Source organism: Carcharhinus amblyrhynchos, chromosome 8 (assembly GCF_965287045.1).
Source record: "Carcharhinus amblyrhynchos chromosome 8, sCarAmb.v2.hapA, whole genome shotgun sequence".
In the NCBI taxonomy this organism is placed as follows: domain Eukaryota; kingdom Metazoa; phylum Chordata; class Chondrichthyes; order Carcharhiniformes; family Carcharhinidae; genus Carcharhinus; species Carcharhinus amblyrhynchos.
The window spans coordinates 10,200,951-10,224,830 of record NC_137331.1 but is presented as its reverse complement, the minus strand read 5'-3'; the positions used below and the strand labels follow the sequence as shown (position 1 = coordinate 10,224,830).

The following is a 23,880-nucleotide window of genomic DNA, read 5'->3' as shown; positions in this document are numbered from 1 at the left end:
TGTCGATAGCTGTCTATGTAAACACTTTGTTTGGACAATATGCTCTTGGAAGACAGAATCTCTTTCATAAGGGTTTCTATTTTTGTATATGTCACTGGCTTTTGTTAAAAGTGGGAAATCGTGAGTTGTTAGGTTAATCTGAAGGAGCAGTCAGCAAAGCAAGTGGCAAATCCATTGTCACCTCTTCTAAGTAAATGATTAACATTTCACTGGTTTAGATAAAGACAGGCCATCTCAAAAAACAGCTAATAGGGACTAATTATGTTCTTTGCATAATACTGCCACAATACACGTTGTTCCGCTACTGCTGGACATTTTAACAAGTCATCCTAAACAGTGGTAAATACATTTTTTAAGCTAACCAAGAGTTTGGAAACCTAATGCTGCTGCTCTTAACTCTTGTTGCAATTCCAGATTTCTACATTGTCTTTTAATTTCCTGAAGGGAACTGGAATATATAGTGGGATATGCAGAGTATATCCTTTCACATTTTTAGAGCTAAAAGTATGTTCAATGACAACAGTGGCAGTCATACACACCTCCTAACACACTAAAATATCCAAAGCTACTTTTGCAGGAGTGCAACTGGATGATATCGACCCTAGGACAAAGGAGGAGACGTTGGGGCTGGTGAATAAAAGCTTTGATATAAAAGTAAATTTTAAGGAGGATCTTGAAGCAAGAGTTAGGTAGAGGGGTTTAGGTAGGATATTAAGAGTTTAGGGCCTAGATAGCTGATAACATCCTCATGACAATGAACATTCACTGATTTTTCATTTTGGGAGGGTAGGACATTAATGGGGTTGGATTTCCACGAGGTTCTTCCAATTGCCAACTGTAATAGAGGTTCTGTGGAAACTCTGGAGAAGCGCAACAAATGAAGTTTACTCTGTTTCTACAGGATGCCAAATAGGATTTATAAAGAAAATAGGTACTTGAATTTATTTAAAGTCCTTCTCAAGCTGTCCAAAGCATTTTCCATCCAAGATCCGTACTTTTCCAGCGTAGTCACTGTCGTAATTTAGGAAAAGCTGTAGCAAATCTGTGTGCAGCAGCGTTGCACGAACAAAAATACAATAGTGACCAGATAACATACAAAAACACAAACTACAGATGCTGGGAGTATGAAGTGATTTAAGAAAAAAAAGTGCTGGATGATTTTAACAGATCACGCAGCACCTGTGGGGAGAAGCAGAGCTAATGGACTGGATTTTCATCCTTGAGGTGGGTGATAGGAGTTGGAAAATTCCCTAGCTTTGTGCACCTGCCTTGGGAAAACGTGGCTCTGGGGGCACGGTCTTTATTGCCGAGAAGTGGGTGCAGGCTGAAGTCGGGCCAGCTGACCCTGGAAACATTTTGGAGGCAGGGATGGACCTGATACAGCAAGCGGGCTTTTCTCAACCGAGGGCCTTGCTGGACGTCTTTCTGTATGACAGGAAGGATGTTACGAAGGGGCCACGTGGCTGTGCAGGAGATAATTCGTTGTGTTGTCATGTTTTAAATGTTGGCCCACTGGTTAATTTTGTTATAGGCTATGATCTTTTACGTGCTTTCCGTAGGAAACTTTAGATGCTGAAGTCTGCCCATTGGAAATCATAGAATCGCTACAATGCAGAAGGAGGCCATTTGGTTCATTGATCCTGCAGCAATAACAATCCAATGCAGGCCCTATCCCCATAACCTCACGTATTTCCCCTGCTAATACCCCTGATGCTAAGGGGCAATTTAAGACTGCCAATCATGCTAAATAGAACAGACATTGAACAGATCAAGATTGGGTATCCATGAGGCACTGTGGACCACCAGTAACAGCAGAATTGTACTCAATCACGATCTGTGGCCCAGCATGTCCCTCACTTTACCATTACCATCGAGCCAGAGATTAAGCGCGGTTCAGTGAAGAGTGCAGGAGGGCATGCCAGGGGCAACACTAGGCATTCCTAACAATAAGATGTCAACCTGGTGAAGCTACAACACATAAGCAGCATGTAATAGACAGAGTTAAGCGATTCCACAACCAAAAGATCAGACCTAAGCTCTGAGGTCCTGCAGCATCTAATTGTGAATAGTGGTGGACGATGGAACAACCATCTGGAGGAGGAGGCTCCACAAATATCCCCATCCTCAATGGTAGTGAAGACTGAAACATTCACAGCGATCTTCAGCCAGAAGTGCTAAGTGGCGGATCAATCTCGACCTCTGAGGTGTTCCTAGCATTACAGATGCCACTAGATACTTCAATGGCCAAGTGATCTGACAATATTTCAGCAGTGGTACTAACGATTTCTCCTGCACATCTTGCCGTGCTGCTAGCCAAGCTGTTCCGGTACAGCTACAACACTTGTATCTGTTCGGCAATGTGGAAAATTTCCCAGCTATGTACTGTACACAAAAGTCCAACCCAGCCAATTACCACCCACCACACGACTTTCGATCTCAGTAAAGTAATAGAAAAGATCGTCAACAGTGCTATCAAGTGGCACTTGCTTAGCAATAACCTGCTCATTGACACTCACTTTGGGTTCGGCCGGGGCCACTCAGCTCTTGGCCTTGGTTCAAATGTGGAAAAAAAGAGCTAAACTCCAGAGATGAGGTGAGACTAACCACCCTTGACATCAAGGCAGCAGTTGACTGAACTGGATTAGCCATGTCGATACCATAGTTACAAGAGCAGGTCAGAAGCCGGGAATCCTGTGGCAACTCACCTCCTGACCCCTGACAGCCTGTCTGCCATCTACAAGGCACAGGTCAGGATGTGATGGAATGTTCTCCACTTGCCTGGAAGAATATAGTTCCAACAACACTCAAGAAGCTCGCTACTATCCAACACAAAGCATGCTGCTTGATTGCGACCCCTTTCACAAACATTCATTCCCTTAATCACTGATGAACTGTTGGCAGCTGCGTGTACCATCTGCGAGATGCACTTCAGGAACAAATCAAGGCTGTTTAGACAGCACCTTCCAAATCCACAACTGCAGTCATCTAGAGAAGGACAAGCAGATATGTGGGAACACCAGCACTTGGAAACTCTCCGCCATGCTACCCACCTGACTTGGAACTATATTGCTGTTCCTTCACTGTTGTTGGGTCAAAGACCTGGAACTCCCTCCTAACAGCACTGAGGATGTACCTACATCACATGACAGCAGTGGTTTAAGAAGAGAGCTCTCTACCACATTTTCAAGGGCAATAAGGGGTCAGCAATGAATGCTGGCTTAGCCAGTGAAGCTCATATCCCAAGAATGAATCTTAAAACTACTCAAGAAGAAGATTCCAGCAAATGGCTGCACAGGTGAATTGAATAGCATGACATAGAGAGAATCACAGTTTATCGCTGAAGAGCAGCATGACTGAGACTTATGGATTAAACGCCCCAGGTTCCTTAAACAGGGCCTTCAGGTTGAATGTCAGTGGATACCCTACATCCAGCAGATAGAAGGAATCCTCCTGCTGTCACAAAGAGAGCACGATGGGCACTTGCTGCTGTGGTGAGCTGAGCACATCAGGCAAATGTGATTTGAACATAGAGTCAGTGTTGCAAGCAGTCTTAGCTGCTATGCTCAGGCAAGGTGAGCTGTTTGACTGGAGCGCACATGTGCCCCTGATTTGGGTCTTGTATGACAGAGGCAGATGGTCAGATGTCCCATATGTCATTATCAACAAAGATGATTGACTAGGCATGTCCAAACGTAAATGGGGTGGCATCTGAATGCCCACTTTGCATGGTCACGTAGATCATGCTCATACATGGACGCAGGATTCAGTGTCCCTTGGTTTGCCTTGTTCACTTGCAGGAGCAGAGAGCCAAAAATATTGGTGCGAAGACCTGGACAGGGAGTGGGTGTACAAGCCTGAGGATGATTCGTGCAGTGAGGAGAGGGCTATGCAGGTGGTACATGGGCCCTTGAAGTAGGAAATGAAAAATTGCCTGTTACGGGTGTCAAAGGTGGTGTTAAAGGCTCCTTCGAACATGGCTTCACTGGTGATGGTTGTTCAGCACAAGGAAGTGAATCAAGCAATGGACATTTAGAGCATGAGGGAAGTACCAAGGATTCTGCTCATATAAGTTTTTATTAATGATCTGTATCTGCATGTGCACATGCGCTGAGAAATGATCATATGTAGGTAGGAGTGTTTGAGCTTGAAAGGCACCACGGTGTTTTCGATTACTCATGGGTTCACATGTGGCGTTGTACCTCACATTAAGTGCATCTTTTTCATTTTCTGCAAATACATCCCATAAACCAGAGATTGGATGTATTAATCTATATTTGCTGAGTGGCACATACAGAAACATGCAACTGCATGGTTTTATCACGTAAGATTTCAGCCAGAAGACCACCCCTCAATCACTTGACAGTTGTGAAGATTGAAGCTATGCATATCAAATCTAGTCAAATCGGATGCTTAGTTGGTAATGAGAGCTTCGGTGCAGAGGGACCTCGGGGTCCTTGTGCATGAGTCGCAAAAACCCAGCCTGCAGGTGCAGCAGGTGGTCAGGAAGGCGAATGGGATGCTGGCCTTCATAGCGAGGGGGATTGAATATAAAAGTAGGGAGGTCTTGCTGCAGCTGTATAGGGCATTGGTGAGGCCGCAGCTGGAGTACTGTGTGCAGTTTTGGTCGCCGTACTTACGCAAGGATATTTTGGCCTTGGAGGGAGTGCAGAGGAGGTTTAATAGGCTGATACCGGAGTTGAGGGGGTTGAACTATGAGGAGAGGCTGAATAAACTAGGCTTGTACTCACTAGAGTTTAGAAGAATGAGGGGAGATCTCATTGAGACGTATAAGATGATGAATGGGATGGATAGGATAGAGATGGAGAGACTCTTCCCGCTCAGAAAGGACAGTAGGACTAGGGGGCACAGCCTCAAGATAAAGGGGGGGCGGTTTAGAATGGAGTTGAGGAGGAACTTCTTCACTCAAAGGGTGGTGAATCTCTGGAATTCTCTGCCCGTTGAGGTGGTGGAGGCTGCCTCGCTAAATATTTTTAAGACGCAGGTTGATGGGTTTTTGATAAGCGAGGGGATTAAGGGTTATGGGGAGAGGGCGGGAATGTGGAACTGAGACACGACAGATCAGCCATGATCTATTGAATGGCGGGGCAGGCTCGAAGGGCTGGATGGCCTACTCCTGCTCCTATTTCTTATGTTCTTATGTAATAATATTGAATGTCCAGGGCAGATGCTTAAATTCTCTCATGCTGGAGGAGATCATTGCCAGGTGTTTGTTTGGTGCTCTGGTTAGTTCATGCTGCCCTACCTCAAGTTGTAGCATTTGTGTTGATGAATCCATCATATTGGCATGTCCTGAATCTCTCGTACTGCACAGGAGCACTCTTGGCTTAGGGGCCAGGTCTTGGTTCGTGACTAGGTGACTTCTTCATAGTCTATCTGACATCCTCTTTTTTCAAAAAAAAAACTTTTTTTCACGATCAGTCCCACAAGACAGCTTGATATTGACTTATGAAGGTGAAGATTTTAGCCATTGTGTTGCTAGAGGACACAGGGGCCCTCAGAAGGGTACTTGTGGGTTTCCTCACCTGTGGAGAAATGGGCATCTCCTGAGGCAGCAGTAATATCAAAGGCAATCATCGAGCAATGGCAGGAGAACTGTTTGCTCCAAGGGTGCGTTTGTATCCTGTGTTGCTTTGGAGAAGTTCCTCGAAGTAGGTCCGCCTTGTTGACTGTGGAATCACATGCTGAGCCAGGTCTACGCACATGGGCATCTATCTTATCATTTCCCCATCTGGCATGAGATGCCTTGTGACAGAGGGACCTTCAAATGCTCTTATGCAGTGTAAGTGACTCAGGGTGTGCATATATGATAGATACAACAGCAGAAACACTGTAACTTGAATGTAGGCAGCATGAACTAACCTTAACACCATACAAGTACCAGGCAGTGATGATCTCCGATGTGAGATGATCTTGCCATCTGTGCATTTTCTCCTGCATCCTAATCATCCTCCCTGATTACATCTCCATCTGAGGAAGATAGATCCATCTACTCCTTGACCTCTTCCTCTGTTAAGTGACCTAACTCACTGGGCTTTGGATCTTGCAGATGTACATCCCTTGATTTTGCCATATAATGCAACATTCAACAGACCACCTCTATCCTTGACACCCTCTTAGAAGCATGTTGCAGTGTCAGTAGTCTTCCATCAGAACTGTTCTGATGTAAGGTCATTAACCTGAAAAGTTAATACTATTTCTCTCCATAGATGCTACCTGTCCTGCTGAAATTTTCCAGCACTTTTGTTTTTAGATAAGATAATATATTTTGGTGATATTGATTGAAGGATAAATACCAGGAAGATGAGAGGAGGACTCTTCTTCAAACAGGGCCATGGATCTTTTACATCTAGCAGCAAACTGACTCCTCTGACAGTGCAGCATCCCCCCTGCACTGCACCGGAGTGTCAGGAAAGATTTTATTCTTTTGGATCTCTTGAATGGAGCTTGAATCCACAAACCTCCAACTCAGAGGCAGAAGTGTGACCGTGATTTGGCGAGGGAGTGGGAGAACCCCTATTGAAAATAATTTCAAGTTTATTAAAGTTAGTCTTCACCAACATATCTTCCAGCAGGATATTGGAAGGGGGGTCACTCCTATGTTTAAATAGGAATAGCATTCAAAGGTCCATTTCTAATATTGCTAACGCTTTCTAAGTTCAAAAATGTTTATTGCTGTAGAAAGAAATGAGAGTCAAGAAGCAGATTGTGTTCATTATCTTATTAATAATTGAGGACTCCTAATAGTTTCCTATCCTAATTCGGATTTCTTTTTGTAGGAAGTAATATATATGTCAGGAAATATTTACATTACTCGAAAGCTCGACTCCAAATGCAACATCCATCAATTACACTGTCAAAAATATTTTTTCTGGGGAATGCACCTTCAGGCTATTGGGAAAAAAATCTCTTGCACAATGTACAGTTTACTGGGCTGAGTGGTAAAGGCGATGGACTAGAAATTGGAGTTTCCCTGACCATGTTCAAATCCAGCTGGCAGCCTATTCCTCAATTCAGTTTCAAGTTTCACCACTTTCCTTTGGAACGAATTGTACTTGATGCGGAATGATATCCCACTTTTGAATATAAGCTGACCAGTGCTGGCAACTTTGTTGAATCAGATGCAAATGACAACTCCCTTTCCGTGAGAATCGGGACATTGTGTGTTCCACCATGGTGGGTTGGTGCACTATAGCCAAGGTAAACTTGTCAAAAACAAGACCGTAAGACATAGGAAGCAGAATTAGGCCACTCAGCCCATTGAGTCTGCTCCACCATTCAATCATAGTTGATATTTTTCTCATTCCCATTCTCCTGCCTTTTCCCCATAACTCCTGACCCCCTTATTAATCAAGAACCTATCCATCTCTGTCTTAAATGAACATGACCTTCCTACGCCCTTGCATTCCATGAGAGTCACTGCATAGGAGTCAGGAGTGAGGGTCTTGGGCGGAATTAGCTTTTCCTCTTGATGGAGCAAATTCTTCAGCAGATGGCTGGACCCTACTGTCTTGAATCTTGAGTGTCAGACATGAGGCAGCGATGTTGGTGACGTTGCTTGCAGGATATCATAAAACGAGCTTGGAAGAACTTCTGTTTTTTGTTTGTGATTAGCGAAGACACCATTAAAAAGCGTAGCTCGATGCTGAATAGAGAGCAGCTGTTCATTCTTGGAGATCAAAACATGCCACAAGCACCTCTGGGGTCTTGTAACATTTCCGAAGGTGTGACCATGCTCAGTACTCAGCAGGGGGCCTCTCTATCATTAACGCTGTATTTAGACTGTTAACCAAAATGACTCCCGGTAGACCAAGAAACCATTTACACTACTTTAGATATAGGACTTGGGAAATGTATTTTTTTCTGGGGGTAGGATGAGGCCACCAGTGGCCACCTCAATTGAAGGGCAACACTGGCATGAAGTGAGGTATCTTTTTGTTAACGTTGTGTAATTCAGTTGGGGAAGGTGAGGTTTCCACCAGTGTTTTTTTTGTGTGTCTGAGGAGGACAGAGTGAAAAAAAGGCAACTTACATACATACCAGATTTACTGTGTGATGAATTTGGCACTGTAAACGGGGTATTTGTTAGGTTTATGTTTCCTCAAATGACAAGCTATTGAAATTTTACTCCCTAACATGTTAATCTGACATTGTGCTAACCCAAATCTGTCTGCTCAGATGCTGCCTGGATATAAAGCAGCCAGACAGCTGGGTTTTGGTTACTGCACTTAACAGGTTAGAGGAGATTTACTTTTTTTTCTAGCTGGGATTGTGACGAGCTCAAAACCAGACTAAATCAAGCCTTTAAAGGCTTTGAAATGTTGCCACTTAACACTGTTGGGCCAAACATCCATTCAATATATTTTAGTTACGAGGTTTAGAAGAGTGAATAAGAAGATTGATGTTGCTGTTTTTAAAATAACAATAGCGTGGCCCCCTGAAGACATTTATAGTGCAATTGGACAAATTTTACCTGGACCAAGTGAAGCAAACAATGTGAAATTGGTGTGGTATTATTTGAAGTAAAATGTCATGCCAATAACCCAATAATTTTCATCTTGTATTAAGTAGCAGTCAGATTTGGAGCAGGATTCGTTAAATTTGCAACGCCAGTAAATAGCTGTAAAAGTTGAGTGTATGGACCATTGATTTTGCGGGAAAGGAAAATAAAACACTGACACCACCCACGAAAAGGGGCTTTGGTTGATGTGCCATTCCTTCAGTTTCACTGTTACCGAGAGGTCTGAGCACTGCATTGTTGAGAATGCAGAGACACTATAGAAGTACACGTGTTGCTGGCCATACTCAAAGTTTAACAGTGAGCTTTAAAAAATAAAAGAATTAGCCCCGGTCAGCTTTTAAAAATATGACAGTGAAAAGAGCAATGGTTGCAGTGCTACTGACTTCAACTTTTTATGAATATTCAATGTGGTCTTGTGTCACTTCAGTGGCAGGAATGTTTTTACGCTCTGACCGGCTCATTAACTTCCTAGCACTTGGGAATTAGTTTCTAAACTTTAGTCCCCAGCTGCTGACCAACTTTAAGAAGGATGTCAAGGCCTTAGAGAGGGTGAGCAGGAAATTTACTGGGCAGGTACCAGGAATTAAAACATGTGGAAAGACTAAGAGAAGCTGAGGTTGTGTTCCACGTAGAGCAATGAAAGTCAGGAGGAAACGTAATAGAAATGCTCAAACGCATGATTGGATAGTGTAAATGCCGAGAGACCATTTTCAATAACATTAGGGCGGGTAATCTGAACACACATATTTAAGGTAATTGGGAAAAGAGCCAAAAGCAAAGTGAGGAATAAAATGAGGAATTTTACACATGGAGTTCTTATGATCTTGAATGCACTGACTACAAGGCTGGTGGGAACAGATTCAGTGTAACTTTCACAAGGCGATCTGATAAATACCCGAACGGGAAATGTTTTCAGAGCTATGGTGAACGGCCAGGAGAATGGGACTAATATGTAATTCTTTCAGACAGACAGCATGGGCTCTTTCTATGATATTATAATTCTGTGCTTCCATGAGATGAATTAGTAGTGCTGAGAACAGCATTAACCAGATGCAAAATTTGCCCCATATCAAAAGCCTGTTAAACCTTAAAGGTGAATTTAACTGTAATTTTGTAAGATTAGTAAATATATGCTGAAAAGTATACAGTTGATGGGAATAAGTGTTGACGAACACCTCCCCAAAGCATTGCCGTTTTAAAATGTTGTAGTTGTGTGGTGAAGCTATTCCTACATAAATCTGGAATTAAAAGTCTAATGATGACCATGAAACTACTATCAATTGTTATAAAAATCCATCTGGTTCACTAATGTCCTTTAGGGAAGGAAGTCATAGAATCCCTCCAGTGCAGAAGGAGGCCATTTGGTCTATTGAGCCTGCACCACCAACAATCTCATACAGGCCCAATTCTGTAGCCCCACATATTTACCCTGCTAATTCCTCAGACACTAAGGGGCAATTTAGCATGGCTACTCAACCTCATCTGAACATCCTTTGGTGTGTAGCAGGAAACCTATAGCACCTGGAAGGAACCCATGCAGACACAGGGAGAATGTGCAAATTTCACATAGTCATCCGAAGCCAGAATTGAACCTGGGTTTCTAGTGCTATGAGGCAGCAATGCTAGCCATTATGCTGCCAAAGATGTGCAGGTTAGGTTGATTGACCATGCTAAATTGCCCCTTTAGTGTCAGTGGGATTAGGATGGTAAATATATGGAATTACAGGAATAGCACCTGGGTGGGATTGTTGGTGGTGCAGGCTCGATGGGCCAAATGGCCTCCTTCTGCACTGCAGATTCTATAAAATCTGTCCTTAGCCGGTTTGACCTATTTGTGACTCCAGGCCCACAGCAAAGTGGTTCACTCTCAAATGCCCTCTGAAATGGAGGGCAGTTAGGGTTGGGCAATTAATATTGGCCCAGCCAGTGACACTCACGTCCTGTAAATGAATAAATTAAATAGGGAGCTCCAGGATTTTGACCAAGTGACGGTGAAGAAATGGTGATCCATTTCCAAGTCAGGATGATGCATGACTTGATGGGGAAGTTTCAGATAGTGATGTTCGTACATGGCTGATGCTCGTGTCCTGGGTGGTCGAGGTCATGCATTCATGAGTTGCTGTATCAGCAGCCTTGGAGCATTGATGCAGTGAATCTTGTGGATTGTACACACCACTGCAACCACCTTGTGTTGGTGGTGGAGGGATGATTGGTTATGGTGGTGGCTGGAGTGCCTGTCAACTAGGCTGGTTTGTCCTGGATTATGTTGAGTTTCTTTAGTGTTGTTGAACTGCACTTGCACAGCAAATGGAGAGCATTCCATCACACTCCTGTGCTGAGAGATAGTTCAAAGTGAAGATTTGTCCTTAGCCTAATGCTGAATATAGTTAGGAGAATACTTATTAATAGGTAAAGTTTACCAATAGCTTTACCTCCTGCAGTCTCTCTTAATCGTGACCGAGGACAAAATAAGATAAGACCCAAAACTGTGATAACAGATGCTGGCTGAGGAAAAGACAGTAGAAAATGCCCCAGTTAGAGTCCAGTGACTGGAAAAAGCAGCAAGAAAAACAACTGTGAGGAGAGGAAGTGTGGAAAATGCCCACAAAATGCAAAGAAAAATTAGAGTAATGAAAAGCCATGGAGGAAATTTTACCTGTACCAGAGTGCTTTGGACACGAGAATTGTCTGAATCAAGCTGAGAAGTGGCAGAGCTGGGGTCGTAGGTTTACCTGGTGCAGAACTGCTTTCGGACAAACTGAGAAGGTTGGCAAGGAGCAGGTCGCTACTCTTTTCTATGTCATAGGCAATGGTGCAGACAATTTAATGGTCAGACAGGACATTTAATGAAGAAACAATGACATATGTCAATATAATAAATGCTTTTGAAACATATTCAGCCCTACAGGATACACATCAAAGAGAAAAGTTCAATAGACATAGCGAAGGACTGGGGGAGGGGTATAGATTCCATCATTAGTGATTTATATCAACTAGCTAAGAATTGCAAATATGGAGCATTGAAAGGCTAACTAAATTGGGATGTATTGTCAGAAGGTGCACTTCCAACTCTGATGTGCGCTCTCCAACTGAAATATTGTGCTAGTGCGCACTAATATCAGGGTGCATGACTGACCTCTTCTCGTGCATTTCAAGTGCTTCCGGGGGTTGAGCATAAGATTCAGGCCAAAATGTCATGCTAGAGTGCAAAACTTTGTTTGATGGCCAGTTATCTCAAAATCATTAAAAGGAATGAATTCAAACTGCATCACCTCTCCAATCCATCATCAAGACCAAAAGAACTCTCAATGATTTCCTCAATTCCGTCCGGACTGTGGGAATATCTCAGAATGGATCTTTTTGAGCTCAAAAGGAAGACTTTCCTCACTATTACTCCAGGTGGATTGTGGTCAAGTGTCTTATTGGTCCCCCCTTGGAAGCTATCATTATTAAATAAATTTTTTGCCTCACATGACATTCCAGACTTAGTCACTTCAGACGATAGTTTATCTACAAATGTTTTAAGCTGTTCACAGAAGCTTATGATTACTGGACTACCTGGATCCACTACAGTTTGCCAATGCCGCAACAGGTCCATGGCAGACGCAATTTCCCTGGCCCTGCACTCAACCCTGGAACACCTAGATAACAAGGACAACTATGTCAAACTCCTATTTATTGATTACAGCTTAGCCTTCAACACTTTTATTCCCATGAAACTCATCTCCAAACTCTCTGGTCTGGGCCTCGGCACTGCCCTCTGTGACTGGATCCTGAACTTCCTAATTCATAGACCACAATCAGTAACGATAGGCAACAACACCTCCTCCATGATCATCCTCAACACTGGTGCCCCACAAGGCTGTGTTCTCAGTCCTCTACTATACTCCTTATACACCTATGACTGGCCAAATTCCCCTCCAATTTGATTTTCAAGTTTGCTGACACCACCACCATAGTGGGTCAGATTTCAAACAGTGACGAGACAGAGTATAGGAATGAGTTAGAGAATCTGGTGATCTGATGTGACAACAATAATCTCTCCCTCAATGTCAGCAAAACAAAGGAGATTGTCATCGACTTAGAAAACATAAAGGAGAACATGCCCCTGACTACGTCAAAGGGGACGAAGTAGAAAGGATCGAGAGCTTCAATTTTATAGCTGTCCAGATCACCAACAACTTGTCCTGATGCCTCCATGCTGACACTATAATTGAGAGAGCTCATCATCTACGTTCTCAGAAGTCTAAGGAAATTTGGCACGTCAGCTACGACTTTCACAGATACAACCAGAAAGAATGCTTTCTATGGTGTATCACAGCTTGGTATGGCTCTTGCTCTGCTCAAGACTGCAAGGAACTACAAAGGGTCGTGAATGTAGCCCAGTCCGTCACGCAAACCAGCCTCCCATCCATTGACTCTGTCTACACTGTCTGCTGCCTTGGCAAAGCAGCCAGCATAATCAAGGACCCCCCCCCCCCCACCCCCCCCACACCCCCACACCCCAGACATTCTCTCTTCCAACTTCTTCCTTCAGAAAAAAGATACAAAAGTCTGAGGTCATGTACCAACCGACTCAAGAACAGCTTCTTCCCTGTTGCTGTCAGCCTTTTGAATGGACTTACCTTGCATTAATTTGAATTTTCTCTACACCGTGGCTGTGAATGTAACACTACATTCTGCACTCTCGTTTCCTCCTTTATGAATGGTATGTTTTGTCTATACAGTGCGCTAAAATCAGTATTTTTCACTGTACGTTAATAAATCAAATCAAATTTGTACACATGATTAACTAATCCAGATCCCACAAGCTGATGGAAAGACTGAACAATGGGTAAGGATGGTAAAGAGATTGTTGAAGAAAAATGATAATATCAATGTAATGCTGTTGATCTACCATTCCACACCACTCCAGGCTGGTCTGGCTTCTTTGGAACTTCTAACGGAAAGATGACTGGATTCAACTTCCTATTTTTTCTCATATGCCTATGCCATGGCTCAAAGCAACAGACATGGAGAGAGTAAGGGAGAAGAGAGTATTATGGAAATCAAACCAGAAACTATAATCAGTGCCATAGACTGTAGACTGCACAGCAAGACTCCAGGGAGGGAGTCAGTATGGATTCCTAATCAAAATCACGAAGGCCAGGTTTTAGGGAAAAAAAGGCAATTTCTGCAATCATAACGTGTGGGAACTGGCAATGAAATAGTGAAAAGAAATGGAAGTGTTTTCATTTGTTTGAAATAAAGACCTTCAATGTAATGGACCAGTTTTCCAGAAGGTCAGGAAGATGACCTGCACTGAACTGTTCTTCTATGATGATTCATATGTTATTTGAGTTTGAGAGAGAACATTGAGAACTTGACTCCTATTCAACCTCCAAGAGAGCTGAGAACAAGGTCGTAAGGATAGATGAAACTACCACAGATGGTTTGGCCTATGAAACTGTCTTGAGAAACTCGGGTAGTGATGTCCTGGGGCTGAAATGATCGGCCCCCAATAACTACAATGCCTTCCTTTGCACTAGGTGTGATTCAAGCAGTGAAATGTCTTGTCCCTGACATCCATTGAATTTACTCAGGCCCCTTGACGCTACAGTTAATTTAATGCTGTCTTGCTGTTAAGGGTAGTCACTGTCACCTGATCTCTAGAGTTCAGTTCGTTCTTCTATTCTGTCCATGTTTGGACCAAGATAATAATGAGGTCCAGAGCAGAGTGATCATGGTAGAATCCCAAACTAAACATTGCTGTACATGTTGTTGCTGAGTTGTTGCTTGTTTTCCATATTGATGACACCTTCCATTTCTTTGCTGATGACTGAGAGTACACTGATGAGGTGGTAATTGGCTGGTTAGCTTTGTCCTATTTTTGTTCTGGATGGGCATTTTTCCAGTTTTTCGGTCAGATACCAGTGTTGCAGCTGTACTGGAAGAGCTTGACCTTGAAGTGTAACTTGTTCTGGAGCACAGATCTTCAGTATAGTTCTGAAGTTTTCAGTACTACAATTGGGTTGTTGTCAGGGTCCAAAGCCTTTGCTGTGTCCAGTGCTTCCTGCCAGCATGTGGAGTGAATTGAACTGGTTGAAAACTGGCATTTGTCCTGCTGAGAACCTCAGGAGAATTCCGATGAAGTCATCAACCAGTAATGTTAACTGTTTCTCCACCTGATCTGCTCAGTATTAAAAGCATTTACTGGTATTATTTCAGATTACCAGCATCTGCAGTATCTTCCTTTTGTGATGTCCAAAAATATAGTTTGTTGGAATGCCATGGATAGGTACAGCAAGTAATCAAAAAAGGCTAATGGGATACTAGCATTTATCTCTCTCTCACTCTATTCTGGTACCATGACCTAAGAGGGCATTGGCAGCTATGGGCTTCTATGTTATGCTTGGCAAATGTGATGCTGTTACTTTGCTGTTTCTTTCTGCAGGTTCTTGCTGACCAGAAGACTCGCCCGCTCTTACCAACTCTGATAGGCACATTGAAAGAATCTGTAGTTTGAAAATCAACTGTTTGGCCATGTTCTGAACACACCTTCCATGGCCATCAAGTCTCAAGAGTGGGACTTTACCTTGGAGCTTCTGGCTTCGAGAGAGGGATGCTACTGCTGTACCATGAGATCTCCATAGCTTTTAGGTCTAGAGGACTAGATCAAAGCCTATGTTTGAGCAGATTCTGTGCACCATGAGCAGTTTTGAACACCACACCTTGCGAAGAACATATTAGTCTTGGACTGAATGCAGTGTAATTTTGTGAGACTGACACCAGGAGTTCCGGGGTTGAATTACAAGAGGATATTGTTTTCCCTGGAAATTAGAATGTTTGGAGGTGTCTTGATTGAAGTTTTTGAGATACGAAGGGGAGAAGGTAGATTTTCTCCAATTATCCTATTGGAGATAGCTGGGGAGATTAGGATTTGAGGGCATAGTCTAAACTTTAGAACTACTCTTTGAGGAATGAAGTTAGGAAACACAAATTCTAGCTGAAATTTTGAACTCTCGTCTGCAAACATCAGTTAATACAAAATCAGTTGTTAATTTGAACTCTTGAGTTTGATCTTTGTTAACCAAGGGTATGAAGTGATGTGGGAAAAGGCAGGTATATAGAGTTAGGTTATGTATCATCTCATGGACTCAGTGAATGGTAGAAAGAGCTTGAGGCCTGTTACTGTTCCTATGGTTTTGCTGGTCTTTATAGCATTGGTTGCTTTGTTTGTTCTATTGAATGTGCCTGATGTTTACTAGTTCAGCCTTGTGGCAAGATTTATGTCTGTTAGGGGGATTAAGGAAACACAAAACTGGATGGATTAGAAGAATAGTTTCAATGCTCAACTTTTAGATCTGATAATAGTTGAATGACAGTTTTGTGATTCCATACTGTTAAATCCCTTGGTAAAAATGCATAGGTTATGACCCCACAAAAAATATGGCCACAGTAATGCTTCTTGACGTCATTCTTTCATGAGACATAGAATCTTGTAGCACTCAAGGGGCCATTTGACCCATTACGCCTGTGCCAACTATTGAAAGAGCAATCTAGTTAGTCTCGCTCCCCTACTTTTTCTCCATAGCTCTGCATTGTTTTCATTTTCAAATATATATCCAATTTCCTTTTGAAAGTTGCTTTCACTGTCCTTTACTGCAGTACATTCCAAATTTGTAGCTTGCTAAGTAAATTATTCTTCCTCATCATTTGACAATTACCTAAATCTACCTCTCTGGTTATCAACTACTTCCCAGTGAATTTGGTTTCGCCCTCTGCTCTATCAAAACTCTTAAAATTTTTAGTACCTTTTATTCCATTCCCCTTCTCCAAGAAGGATAAACTCAGGTTGTCCAATTTGTCCGCACAACAGAAGTCCTTCATGCCTGGTATAATTCTAGTAAATCTCCACTACACCATCTCCAAGGTTTTGGTGTTCTTCCTAAAGAGTATTACCAGGTAATGTTTACAGTACTTTAGCTGAGGCTGGATTTATAAAGCAGACATTTTTTCAAATCTTTGATTTTATACACGGTGCACATAACATAAATGACTTGGTGCCTTTGTAACTATGTTCTGCATATCCCAGTATTCACTGGATGTTGGATGCTTGAAGGTAGATATTGAAAAGGATTTTGGCCAATTTTCAATTATATATGCTTTGGTTTAATTCACGTAATGTTGCATTTCTAGGCTGTCTTTGTCGCATTCAATCATGATGCTTCATTGAGATATATGCATTACCTTTGTGTTGGAAATGTTGCTACGATCTCTGTGGAGACAGTAACTTTTAAAAAGAGATGAATTTCACAGTGACTGATAATAGAAATAACCAAAGGGCAAAATTTCAATTTTTAAGACCTGTACTGTAACCTGTACTGTACTGTAACAAACAAACTGAAATCAACATAGACCAAACATTACTTAACAAACAACCAAAACACCAAAACTAAAACAGTTCTTGTGCATTAACTAACTAACATAATCAGAATATGTCTTCAAATCCCTTTTACTGTGTACTGTACTTCTGGCAGACATATAGCATTGTAAGAACAATTTCAAAGTTACTCCTGGTTGCCCAGTAAGCTTAGTTGTTGCATCTTTTAATTACAGAAACTGTTACCCATTGCATTAGCAATACTTCATTTCTCAGCAGTAATAAAAGTTCCAAGAGACTTTTCTTTGCAAACGTTAACTTCTGCAGTTGAATTTAAAATATATTGTGAATTATTTTGTTATTACGCAATATGGATTCTGTATGATGAGCTAAAATTTTAATTAAAACTTTTAGTTAACATGATTAGTTAAAATTTCATTTTAGAACATAGAACTCAGAACAGTATAGCGCAGTACAGGCCATTTGACCTTTGATGTTGTGCTGAGCTATGTCTGAACCCAAGATCAAGCTGTCCCACTCCCTATCATTCTCGTGTGCTCCATATGCGTATCCGGTAACCGTTTGAAAGTTCCTAAAGTGTCTGACTCCACTATCACAGCAGGTAGTGCATTCCACACCCCAACCACTCTCTGACTAAAGAATGTACCTCGGACATCCCTCCTATATCACCCACCATGAACCTTATAGTTATGTCCCCTAGTAACAGCTACATCCACCCGAGGAAATAGTCTCTGAATGTCCACTCTATCTATCCCCCTCATCATCTTATAAACTTCTACTATGTCACCTCTCATCCTCCTCCCCTCTAAAGAGAAAAACCTCAACTCCCTCAACCTTTCCTCATATGACCTACCCTCCAAACCAGGCAGCATCCTGGTAAATCTCCTCTGCACTCTCTCCAATGCTTCCTCATCCTCCTTATAGTGAAAATCCTTCAAGGTGACCAGAACTACACACAGTATTCCAAATGTGGTCTCACCAAGGTCCTGTATAGTTGCAGCATAGCCCCATGACTCTTAAATTCTAACCCCCTGTTAATAAACGTTAACACACTATAAGCCGCCTTCACGGCTTTATCCACTTGAGTAGCAACCTTCAGAGATCTGTGGATATGAACCCCAAGATCTCTCTGTTCCTCCACATTCCTCAGAACTCTGCCGTTGACCCTGTAATCCGCATTCAAGTTTGTCCTACCAAAATGAATCACCTTGTACTTATCCGAGTTAAACTCCACCTGCCACTTTTTGGCCCAGCTCTGCATCCTATCAATGTCTCTTTGCAGCCTACAAGAGCCCTCCACCTCATCCACTACTCCACCAATCTTGGTGTCATCAGCAAATTTACTAACCCTCCCTTCAGCCCCCTATTCCAAGTCATTGAAAAAAAAACCTAGCACTGATCCCATAAAACATAGAACAGTACAGCACAATTTTGCAGAAATTCAGTTTACCCCATTCTAATCCACGTGTTGACTAGTTTAAAATTAATTTCAAGAAATGTTAGAAGTAGTTTCTGTTCTTGAATATTGATGAAGTAATTGAAAATATTTACATCTGTTTGCAGCCAAGAACTTGAGTAGCAAGTGGCTAGCTTCCAATAGCAATGTGTAATTGCAATTCAATAATTTGAAATATGAATTGTGTGCAATCTTCTGCCATGATCTGTACTTCATTATGCATTTAAGATGTTTGAGTCTAGGCAGAACAAACATTGATGTGAAGTAGCCCTTCAGCTGAACATCAGCTGGTTCAGTTACTCATTCTCTGGAATTCTCTACCCATTGAAGTGGTGGAGGCTATCCCGTTGAATATATTTAAGTCACGAGTAGATAGATTTCTGATAGACAAGGGAATTAAGGGTTATGGGGAGAAAGCGGGAAAGTGGAACTGATCCACTTCAGATCAGCCATGATCTTATTGAATGGTGGGGCAGGCTCAAAGGGCTAGATGGCCTACTCCTGCTCCTATTTCTTATGTTCTTATGTTCTTACTGCACAATAAGTCATACAAGTGAAGGGTGGACAACTTACTCTGCCATCATTGCTGTCAATTACTAGTGAATCCTGTCCATTTGGCTGTACTGATTTTCTTTATATTTTGAGCATCTGAACTTACTTATTCACCTTTTTTGTTTAAAATATTATGGAAAATATACAATAAATGGTTAATAGACTTTAAGAGTGAACTATTTCCTTTCACAAATCTCATTCTTCCAACTACTCAATCATGCCTTTGACTGTTTCTAGATAAGAAAAACTTGCATTTATATAGTGTCTTATATGACCTCATGCATTTTCGATATTTTGTTTTTATTTCCAGTAAATATTTGAGTTGAACTAAAATAGAATTTAAAAATGCTGTTTCAAGTTATGGAAGTAAAGTTTTAAATGTTGGAACTTCACCATTTGTCTGTACTTATGTCATATTATAGAATAATCCTGGAGGGAAGGATTTTCATTCATCTGCCACCCTTCACAATCTTAGGTTGGAATGTTACCACAATTCACGCTGGCGGGATTTTCCCATCCTGCTGCAGTGAATGGTGGGCACCAACTTCTCTGACTTTGTTGCAGTGAGATGTGAACAGCCAGCAAGGTCACACCCTTAGGATGTCTCAAAGCATTGCATAGCCAGTGCATGACTCATTGATGTGTTATGGGAAATGTGCCAAGTTGTACATAACAAGCTCCCAATAAAGCACTTGAGTTAACAACCAGATAGTCTGTTTTAGTGATGTTGGTTGAAGGTACATATTAGCCAGGAAATTGGGACTATCCATGCTTTACTCTGAATAACACCATGGGATTTTTAATGTCCACCTGAAAATGCAGATAAAGCCTCAGTTTAATATCTCTTCCGAAAGATGGCACTGCCAACTGTACAGTAACCTCTTGGCGACATGTTCACAAGCCTCTGGAGTTGTGAACCCACAACCCCCTGACTCTGAGGCAGAAGTGTTACCATTGAGCCAAGGTTGTTGGATTTTGCAACTTCTTTTCATCTGTTGGGCATCTTTATTGATGATGAACTACATTGATTCATAGAATCATAGAAAGCAGAGAAGGAGTCCAGTCAGCCAGTCGTATCTGTCCTGGCTCTTTGGAAAAATAATTACATTTGGTCCCAGACTTTCTGCTTTTCTGTCCATAACCCTCATCCTCCAGTGCATGTTCAACTACCTCTTTAATGATGTATAAATTTATATTTCATAATCTCCTCAGATTGAGCATTCTAGATCCGAACAACTGAAAATTGGGTGGGGTGGGGCGGGGCAGAAATCTCCTTGTATCCTAGTTGGTTTTTATTTCAAATTTATGTCCTCTGATTATTGACTCACTTTCTAGAGGAAATAATTTTTCTCCATATAGTCTCAAAACTACTCATCTTGAAAACCTCTATCAGGCTACCCTTCTCCAGTTCTGTTCCATGGAGAAGAGTCACAACTTTTCCAACTTCTCCTCATAACTGAAGTCCCTCATCCCTGCTGACATCCTGTTAAATCACCTCTGTTTTTCAGTGAGGGGACAAAGACGGGAAAAGATAACATTTTAGTAAAAGTAATGCTGTGTACCCAATTGGGCTAATTGATCATAAAACAATAACCCTACTTTCACAAAATTTAAGTAACTCCTTCAAACTAACGTTCTATGAAAAATTAGGTAACTTGGCACCAAGCTTCATCCTACAGATGGGAAGGTGAGATGCTTTCATCACAGTTAATTGTGCCATTTGACTTCAATTTAAAGTGGACTCATCTGATCTGTGTCAGTTCTGTTCTGCCATTTGCAACAACTCGTTTTTCTTGGCATTTTGTTCAGTGACCTGGTGGCATTGGGCACATTTTGCATTCTTTCGAATTCCCCTGATTTCTCCCGGAAAGAAAGACTTTCATTTATCTTATACATTTCACCTTTTCAGGATGTCCTAAAGCACTTTCAAAAAGTGCTTTTAAAATGTGGTAATGCAGGTTTTTAAAATTTCAACATATATAGTAGGTTTAACCCTGAAAAACTGTGTAGTTGCTTCTTTAAGAATTTGTATTGAAAATCTCTTGGGTAATACTTCAGTTCTGTGTTTCAATCAGTTTGACTTCATCTCTCATCACAAGCGCAGATCTCTCGGTTCCATTACTGCCCAGTCAGATTCTTTGAAGTCAGTTCGACAATACTGAACCAATGCAGTTGCTGTAAGCTTTCAGACACTTCCATTACTTTATTTTTCAGAAGTTTCAGTACACAATAGTTTAACTCTTTACATCATATTACATCAAAGAATATTGGAAATTAATCATTAATCCCAGGAATAAAATCAACTTGAATGCCTGAAATTTGTGCTTCCCAAGTTAGATGGGTATAATTAGAGAGCTCACTGTCTCGGGCTGTAACCTACAACATTTGGCTTCCGCTGCTGTGCCTTTCGAAGTTGAAAGAGAAAGGAATGAGCAAAATACTTCATTGAGGTTGCACAACGTTCTTGCCAAACCCAGCACGTTTGATTTTCTGTCCTTTTTCCGCACATTATCCCCCCCTCTCTTCTGCATCCCTCTCTCTTTTTCTTTCTCTCTCTCTCCTCCCCACAGCCCCTCCGTCTCCCCTGCCCAGACCCCCTCTCCTCTGCTCCCTCTTCCCCCACCCCTTCTCCTCACCCCTCACCTCACACCCTTCTGACACCTCACCCCCCCCCCGCACCTCCTCTCTCCCCTCCCCCCACCGCACCCCCCCCCCCCCCCCCCAATCAAATTTGATTGTGTTTGCCATGGGAACTCCTTAAGGTCCAGCACTCATCAACAGCTTTATTGGATCCCATGTTGCAGTGAAACAAAATAAGTGACAGTCATTTCTTGATTCATTCCCCAGGGCAATGCCAAAACTAGTCAGGGTCAAACTGTCTGCTTTAAGTTCCAAACAGTGCTTGATAGTTATCTGTCAGTCAGTATCAACTGGTGCACTCTCCATGGCAATGTCTCTACCAATTGGAGACCACTGGCCAACTAATCAGCATTCTATTCTCAGACAGTATAAATTATTGTTTTCTCCTTGTATTTGTATTCTTGAGGAGTGTCCTGATGAGTGCAAGATGAAAAGCTTCGACATGAGTCTTTTTTTCAGCAATACAGACCTCGCTAAGAACTTGTCTGCCCAAGCAAGTTACCTGTTTTGCCTGTAATTAGTCCTACTTTTTCCTTAGTTATCCTCTTGCTCTTCATGTACTTAAAGAAAATCAAGGAAACCAAAGTTTTTTTATATCAGCGTTTTTAATGTTTTTTTTGTCATCTTAGCTTTCTTTTTAATTTTGCCTCTGCACTGTCTATACTCTTCTAGGCTTTCAGCTGTAATGAGCTTTTGGCATCTGGCATTAACTTTTTAAATTATCCTGCTCCGCACACACTTTGGCGTGACTTAGGTTTGTGTTCCAATCCCACCCACCCCTCCTTTGTGGGAATATAATTGTTTTGAAGTCTCTTTGTCCCTTTCTTGAATACCGCCCACTGTCTGATTTAACTTCAAGTGGCTGTTTTCAGTCAAATTTTCTCAGTTACTATGGAATTGAGGATTAGATTGGGCATGTGTTTTGCAGCTAGCATGGACATGATGGGCCAAATGGCTTCCTTCTGTGGATTATGTCGTTCTGGTTTTAATACTCATCTCCAATCACTATCACTAAAACAGATTACCTGATGATTATCATGTTGCGCGTGAGGTCTCACAAACAGCCGCTTAGCTATGTTACAGCAGTGACTACACCCCAGAAGGACTTAATTGGTTGTGAAAGAGGAAATGAAAGGTGCAAATCTTTTGTTTTTGTTTGATTGTGTGAAGCAAGGTAAGAAGTGTCACAGCACCAGTTTAAAGTCCAACAAGTTTATTTGATATCATGAGCTGTTCGACTTTAACCTGGTGTTGTGTGAGCCTTCCTACCTGTGCCCACCCCAGTCCAATGCAAGCATCTCCACATTACGTGAAGCAAATTTTAGAAAGCGTTCTCGAAGTGATCATTAGCTTTTAATGGGGATCCATGATAAGTAACTTCATTTTTAGATGAAGGCGAAATTATAAATTCAACTCTCTGCTCTTCTGCCATTGATTGAGAGGCCAAGTTGGTGAATTACCATGTTAGCCTTGTGGTCAATTTCTCTGACCTATGCTCCTGTTGAGCAAGGCTTTCTGCTTGGAGTACAGAATGCCTAATAAAATGTCTGGCAGAATTCATTTTCCATTGATCTTGCAGGCAAACGTCACCAGCTGCTGTCAGAAGATAATGTGTTTCAGCATTGACATTTTTGTCAACCTGTTTTTGATCAGTCCATTTTGAAGGTATTCACAAAAGGTGCTGGTCACTCCTAAGAGAGCGGCGATTTGGTGGAGCTGCGCGGTCTTCAGCGATGGTACGCGGTGGGAAAAATGCATTTTTCAGTTGAACAAGTCTGCACACTTTGGTACAGGGAGCTGCAAGTTGACTAAAAAAAAATGCACTATAAGCTTCACCTAATCAATTATTCTTATCTGATCCCCTGCTTGTAGCTGCCATCCTTCTTCAAACCCCCTCAGCAGCCCAAGTAGTTAAAATCAAAACTACTTCAATGGAAATCACCCTTTTTCTTCTAAACAGATTGAAAGAAGGGAATGAATACAATTCAATTGCTGAGTACAGGGGAGTTTTACCTCACTTGACAAAGGATATTCCAGACTCAAAACGTTAGCTTTATTCTCTCTCCACAGATGCTATCAGACACACTGAGAATTCCCAGCATTTTCTTTACATGTACTGTTTTAAAACTTTAAAAGCAATATTGCTTGTTACGACCTGAGGGAGACCATTAACACTTTAAAAATTCAAAATCCCAGTTTTTAACCGTATGAAGTATGCTACATGATTTCACATTTTAACAAAAACTTTTACTGTATGTGAGTTAAACAAAGCAAGTAGGACTAACTTAACATCATATTTCATAAACACTT

General features: G+C 41.8%; 1 protein-coding gene across 2 annotated transcripts in view; it reads left to right on the top strand.

Annotated features, from left to right (window-relative positions):
- The window catches only part of LOC145346438 (transcriptional activator GLI3-like), a 350,295-nt gene that overhangs the window by 60,575 nt on the left and 265,840 nt on the right, over nucleotides 1–23,880 (top strand). Inside the window, exon 1 of one of the 2 annotated variants that reach the window (XM_080193634.1) lies at nucleotides 14,657–14,681. The exons of the other annotated variant lie outside the window; for it this stretch is intronic. Within the exon in view, the coding sequence (XP_080049760.1) occupies nucleotides 14,666–14,681 (16 nt within the window). The 5' untranslated portion in view covers nucleotides 14,657–14,665. Of the gene's footprint in view, nucleotides 1–14,656; nucleotides 14,682–23,880 lie in introns of those variants that run through there. 2 annotated transcript variants of the gene reach the window in all.